This window comes from Momordica charantia, assembly GCF_013281855.1.
Source record: "Momordica charantia cultivar OHB3-1 chromosome 7 unlocalized genomic scaffold, Mcharantia_2.0 BLBB01000007.1, whole genome shotgun sequence".
Classification (NCBI taxonomy): domain Eukaryota; kingdom Viridiplantae; phylum Streptophyta; class Magnoliopsida; order Cucurbitales; family Cucurbitaceae; genus Momordica; species Momordica charantia.
This window is the reverse complement of record NW_028275165.1, coordinates 5,077,240-5,084,336: the sequence shown is the minus strand read 5'-3', so window position 1 is coordinate 5,084,336 and position 7,097 is coordinate 5,077,240. Positions and strand designations below refer to the sequence as shown.

General features: G+C 42.8%; 1 protein-coding gene across 1 annotated transcript; it reads right to left on the bottom strand.

Annotated features, from left to right (window-relative positions):
- Window positions 1-4,368: 4,368 nt before the first annotated feature.
- Window positions 4,369-5,190, bottom strand: LOC148210051 (uncharacterized). Its single transcript, XM_088126235.1, has one exon. The coding sequence runs from the start codon at window positions 5,188-5,190 to the stop codon at window positions 4,369-4,371; it is 822 nt and encodes a 273-aa protein (XP_087982361.1).
- Window positions 5,191-7,097: the final 1,907 nt, after the last annotated feature.

Sequence of the window (7,097 nt, the reverse complement as noted above, 5' to 3'; positions counted from 1 at the left end):
CACTCTCTGGCATTTGTCACAATTCCTTGCGTACGAGTGGGAATCTTAGAAGACAGTTGGCCAATAGTAGCCACTTTGGAAGATTTTAGCTGCGGTTCGTTGTCCTCCAAAATGCCCACCGTAAGGGGCGGAATGACAATGCTCCAGCATTATTGATGCTTCCACACTGTCAACACATCTGCGCATAATTTGATCCTTGCACAATTTGTATAGATAAGGATCATCCCAGTAGTAAAACTTGCTGTCATAGATGAATTGTTTAAGTTGCTGCCTTTTCATGTTTGATGGCAAAATTCCACTAGCTACATAATTGGGCATATCAGCAAACCATGGCTCCAAGTCTTTTCTTTGTTCTGCCACCACTAGCAACTGCTCATCAGGGAATGCATCTCTGATTTCTGCTTGTTGTTCTTTCACTGCTCCCTCTAGCTCTAGTCTTGATAAATGGTCTGCTACTTGGTTCTCTGATCCTTTTTTATCTCTAATCTCTAAATCAAATTTTTGCAACAACAACACCCATCGAATCAACCTTGGCTTGACATCCTTTGTAACGCCCCGAGTCCCTCAGGTTAGTTAGTCTCGAATCAGGAGATTTTTATTTTTAAAATTAAACTCTAATTAAATTTATATTTATCGGGCTCTAAACTCTAATTAAATTTATATTTATCGGGCTCCGTGTGGTGGGTCTAGTTTTAAGATGGGATGGATTCCTTTTCTCTTGGGCTTGGTCATGTTGGGCCTTTATTGGGTTAATTTGGTTTTAAAACAAAGGAAAAGAGGAAAAAAAAGGAAAACAAAATGACTTCATCTTCTTCTTCCCTTCTCTCCCTTGTTGCCCTAGTCGTCACCCACCCCTTTCTTCTCCTTGTTCACCGGCGACCGTACCCATCCTCTGGCGACGACAGCAGCAACGTGAATCGACGGTGGCACAGCAGGCACGACTTTTTTCGGCGTCGTTGGTAGCAGCAGCTGCGACAGGTGGCGAGGGGTAGCGGGTCGCACGATTTCCTCCGGCGACGTGTTCTCCGGCGAAGCCCAGCGTTCTCCACGAACCCCGGCGATCTGCAATGAGCCAGCACCGCTTCCTGCAGCGTTCCTCGCGGCAGCGCACGACGAACGGGTCAGATCCGCGGCGAACCTCGACGACCTACTGCTGCGACCTCTTTCTCCGACGAACAGCAACTCCGGCGACCACGAACGGCGACGATCCCTCAGCATCGAGCAAAAGCAGCCACTCGAGTAACAAAACCAACGGCGGGATTCATGCATTACAGCAGCGTTTTAGGACGTTTGGCGGTGACCCACATCCGTTCGAAGCTCGATTTAGGCTACCCACACCTTGGCGAGCTAGATCTAGGTGACCCACACATATACGAAGTCGGTTTTGGTGGTAATGAGTCATTTGAACCCTTTTAGAATTGATTTCGAAGGCTGAATAGTGTACGTAACTTGCTGTATTTTTCTGTTTTAGTGCGTAGGTGTGAGGTCGACGCAAAAACTTAAGGGCGCGGTTGTGAGTAAGTAGACAAGGGGCGTGTGCGTGCGTTAATGTGTGTCGGATGGCCTCTAATATGCTGTTTTTGTGATGTTCGATAGTATTTTTGATACGCTGATGTGTTAGCTAGCTCTCGGTTGTGGTAATCTGTATACTTGGAGTGTTGTTGAATATTTGTCAGTGATAATGGTGTAAATTCTGCTTTGCTAAACTGCTGAGAATTGCTGTGGAGACGTTGTTGTCTGAATATGCATGAATTGTTTGGCGTGTTTCGTGTGTTTATTACATCTAGCAATGCTTATTGAATATTGATGTTGGATATTAAGTGATTTGGGTGAACTATGTTGGGCCCTAATTGTTTAAAATTTGTTTTGTTATGCTTTGTTGTGACAAAACTCATAGTGGAGCTATTGTTAAGAAATGTTATATTGTGAAAGCATGATTGGTTTATCATTTCATCATTAGAATGTTGTTTATGTTGTAAGCATGCTGAATTGTGTTAGTGAGCTGAAAGCCGCATGGGTCATGGCTTAAGAAAGTATATAGTAAGACTCTGGCGAGAGTTGGATTCTTGGAGAAAGTGAATGGGTGAGTGTCAGGGCCTCGGGTATAAATGGTCGGGGGCTGATATGTCACTAATTGAGTATCGAGGCCTCGGGTAAAAATGGTCGGAGGTCGATGTGAGAAGTTCTTTGGAAGGAAAGCTATTGGGGCCTTGGGTAAAAATGGTCGAGGGCCGATGCGGTAGTGTCGGGGCTCTGGGTAAAAATGGTCAGGGGCCGACTCTACTCGAAGAAGTTAACTGTGGAGGGCTAGAATAGCTGTGATAAGCGTAGAGGTACTTGAGATGTTAGGGAGACTCGAGGTTGGTAGTTAATTCGCTCATGGTTGTGGTTGTCGCCGAATGTTATGGAGTGTGCCTATGTTTGACTGCATAATGTGATGGAGAGCATGACTATGAATGTTTTCATGATTTTGTGGAACATGATGTGTGCGTGTGTTGGTGAGGGCTACTTATGGAGTATATTTATATACTCACCCCCCTCTGCAATTATTGTTTCAGGTGAAGGATTTGTTGGCGACCATGGTGATGAGATGGAGGAGACATGACGAGCGAGGACCATAGGCTGCGTAGTTACTTTTGCTTAGCTTAAGTTTTTGGATGGTTATGACCCCATGTATTGGTCGATAAACTATTTATTCTTATTTGAATAATTGGGAGGTTCCCACTTGTCGTTTATTTTATTTCGGGATAGGTGTTTGTTTTAGTTTTCGTCCATTCATTGAGTTATGCCTAGTTGGAATAATAAATTTGCCTCGCGAGGTTGTCCACGGATATTGTTGATTGATATTCTATAGAATTGATTCATTGTTAAAATGATGAGAGGTGAAGCTTGATTTTATAAATAATTGTTGCACAGGGAGTTGACATCTCGTGTTTGGGGTTAAGTTTAAACAGTTGGGTAGTTAACGTGACCTAGAAGTGTGTGGGAAGTTCTGGGGCATTACATCCTTTTTGGAAAGCAAATACTTGATGGTTGCATGGTCAGTGTACACCATACCTTCGTTCTAATGAGGTAAGCTCTGAATTTTTCGAACGCAAATACCACCACTAATAGTTCTTTCTCAGTGGTGGTGTAATTTAATTGAGCCTCCACCAATGTTCTACTGGTGTAGTAAATTGGGTGAATTAGTTTCCCTTTCCTTTGTCCCAACACAGCTCCTACCGCCTAATTACTAGCGTCACACATGACTTCGAATGGTTCCTTCCAATTTGGTGCAGTCATGATGGGAGCCTCGATGATAGCTGTTTTCAATATGGTAAAAGCCTGCATACAGTCAGAAGAAAAGTCAAACATGCGTTCATTTTCGAAGAGAGAGCATAAAGGTTTAAAGATTTTAGAAAAGTCCTTAATCAATCTCCTATAGAACTCTGCGTGTCCAAGGAAACTTCTAACTCCTCTAACTGAGGTGGAAGGGGGCAATTTCTCTATGAATTCGATCTTGGCGCGATCGACTTCTCTCCCTTTCTTGGATACTTTGTGACCGAACACAATCCCTTCATTCACCATAAAGTGGCATTTTTCCCAGTTGAGCACTAAGTTGTTGTCTTCACACCTCCTCAACACTTGCTCCAGGTTGCTCAGACACTCGTTGAAGCCCCTTCCAAAGACTGAGAAGTCATCCATTAAGACCTCAACCACCTTCTCTATTAAGTCTGAGAATATCGCCATCATACATCGCTGGAATGTTGCTGGAGCATTGCACAGTCCAAAGGGCATTGTCCTAAATGCAAACGTACCATATGGACAAGTGAATGTAGTCTTTTGCTGGTCTTGAGGATCGATAGTGATTTGGTTGTATCCACTGTACCCATCTAAGAAATAGTAGTATTCTTGCCCAGCCAACCGATCTAACATCTAATCAATGAAATGGCAATGGAAAATGATCCTTTTTAGTTGCCTTGTTCAACTTCCTATAGTCCATACAAATGCGCCAACCGGTTATGGTTCTTGTGGAATTAGCTCATTGTTGTCATTGGGCACCACGGTGATCCCTCCCTTCTTGGGTACACATTGGACTAGACTTACCCAATCACTGTCGGCTATTGGGTAAATTATTCAAGCATCAAGCCATTTGATGATTTCCTTCTTGACAACTTCTTTCATGGCAGGGTTCAACCTCCTCTGGTGTTTAATCGAATTCTTATATCTCTCTTCTAGGTTTATCTTATGCATGCAGTAACTTGGACTAATTCCTTTGATGTTAGCTAGAGTCCAGCCAATGGCCTACTAATGATTTCTCAACATCCTTCGACTAAGTCTGCTGCAATGATGACTGGCAGTGTTTCTGCTTCTCCCAGATAAGCATACTTAAAGGTGCGATGGTAGGACCTTCAACTCTAACTTGGGTGCTTTCACCACTGATGGCTGCAGCGGTGCTTCCACCCTGTCCTTCAATTCCAGCGGCTCGAATGTCTTCTTATAGATTCTGTCGAATTCAAGTTCATGCGGCTGGCCTTGGATCAACTTGGCTTCCTTGTCTCCTGCCTTGAGAATTTTTCTTAGCTCGTTCTCCAGTTGGCTCAACAGCTCTTCCGTTTGTATTTTATCACTCATCAAATCATCTGCAATCTCTAACAAAGAACATTCTTCCACATCAGTAGGGTATTTAATGGAATTAAAAACAGAGAATGTCATCTGCTGGTCATTGACTTTCATAGTGAGCTCTCCATTGTGTACATCAATCAATACCCTCCCCGTGGATAAAAATGGTCTTCCCAAAATGATTGAAATTTCCTTATCAGCTTCGTAATCCAGTATGATGAAATCTACAGGAAAAATAAATTTATCTACCTGAACCAAAACATCCTCTATCTTACCCTCCGGATGTGTAATGGATCTATCTGCCAACTGTAAGGTGACGGTGGTTAGCCTTGCTTCTCCTATCCTCAGCTTATGATACACTGATAGAGGCATCAGGTTGATGCTAGCGCCCAAGTCACACAAGGCATTCCCTACATTCTTCCCTCCTATCGACACAGGAATAGTAAAACTTCCAGGATCACCCATTTTCTGAGGGAGTTTTCCTGTCAGAATGGCACTGCATTCTTTTGTAAGGGCCACTGTTTCAAATTCCCCTAGCTTTCTCTTTTTTGACAATATATCCTTGAGGAATTTGATGTAATTTGACATTTGTTCCAACGCTTCTACTAAGGGTATGTTGATATGGAGCTGTTTCAGAACATCGAGAAAACGATCAAACTGTACATCTTGGGTTTTCTTTTGCAACCGCTGAGGGGAAGGTGGGGGAACTTGGTGTTATACTGGAATTTTCACTTTCTTTTGCACTGGTGTCTCCTTAGACACTTCATCTACCAGTTCTGTCTCTACAGCCCTCTTTCCTTTGTCTATTTCTGGCTCAGGTTTCTTCGTCATTCCTTGTTGTGCCACCGGTTCTGGTTGCACTGTTCGCTCAACTGATGCGCCGGCATTAGTCACTACGTTCTATTCAGTATTCATATTCTCTGCTACACTCTCAATCACCTTCTCTGCTTGAAGCTCTTTCTAGTGTGCAACATTATCCTCTCTCACCAGTGCAGGATAGGGGTGTGGTAATGCCTTTCCACTGCGGAGAGTCAATGCTTGACATTGCTCTTTCCCTTCTCTTTGAAGATTCTCAGTAATACTTGGTAGGGTACCTTGTGGTTGGTTTTTCATCTCAATAGCTAGCTGTCCTAGTTGAACTTCCATATTTCTTAAGGTGGTGGCTTGGCTTTGTATCAATGCATCGTTCTTGGCCATATAATCTCTCATCAGAGCTTCCATGGAGTTAGAGGGGTTAGCTCCTAGTCTTGCTCCTTGCGTTTGGCTAGGCATCAGTAGTCCTGGTTGCTGTATTAACTGGTCGGTGTTCTGATTCCCATGACCACCCTAATTTCCTCCCCAACTAAAATTTGAGTGCTGCCTCCATCCCAGCTAATTGTGATACCAATTCTTCTATGTGCAAGTGTACACAATCGTTGCAGCAAGTAATAAAAGTTCGAACCCACAGAGACTAAATGCTTAAACACTCGATATTCACTCAAGAAAATATTATGACAAGTAATGGGGTTTTCTTCCACTTAATACTAAATAGTGATGTGAAAACTTCGAAATAAGTATCTTAATGCAAACACACGGTATAAGTTCGTTAAAAGTACCAAGCATCTTCAATCACTCAGTAATATCTTGTAAAATAAAGGTGCAAGGGGGAGAGTGAGTCGACTCTTCTGGGCCACCCTAACGATGCTGTAACATTAATGTAGTAAGTGCAGTGGTCAAACAGACAAAATGCTTTTCCAAACACCCCAGATTTTCTACTACTAACATTCATTGACAAACATCAATAGCATATATACACAGTTTTTATGACCAAGCTAGGTGATGCTTATCCCTAAGTCACCACACGCTAAACTTAAGTAGACTCTAGCTGAAGATGAAGTATTTCGCTTCCTATTACGATTTTCCAAAAGCTAACAAGAAGGTATTCCAACATGGTGATCAAGCACATTGAAACTAGAATGATAAACAACTTCAACTCAAAGCACACTTCCATTAAAACAAACAGCACGTTTACAGCCCATAAAACAAGTCTAGAACATCTCCCCCTTACACAAGTTGTTAGCTATGCAAAGCCATGAGGAGAGTTAAGCAAAATGTGAGAATGAAAATAGGACAAAGATGAGAAAATGAAGAAAAAGGAGATGAAGATCAGCTCCAAACTGCCACCGAAGAGTTTTCTTCTACTCCTTGCTTGCTCTGCAGTTCTGAGAAAGGGTTCCTTCGAGTGAAGGTGGACTTCTTCGAAAAGTGAGTGAAGGGGAATGTTTCTTGAGGTATGTGTCTTTGGAGGCTTCTCCTCTTGGTTGTATTTATACCCCTTTCAGATATTAGGGCAACAACCTGGACCTTGAGGCTTACTTTTGGGTAAAACCTCCAATTACTGTGGTAATTCCGTTGTGCAGTCCTTTCACCGTCAGCTTGTCGTTTTCTGTTGCTTTCTGAATCTAGATCTTGATGTTGCAACATCGTCAAAGCTGTAGCAACATGCACCAAAATTA

Excerpts from the sequence above, each read along its gene's own strand:
- LOC148210051 (XM_088126235.1), bottom strand. The coding sequence starts at position 5,190 with ATGTCAAATTACATCAAATTCCTCAAGGATATATTGTCAAAAAAGAGA.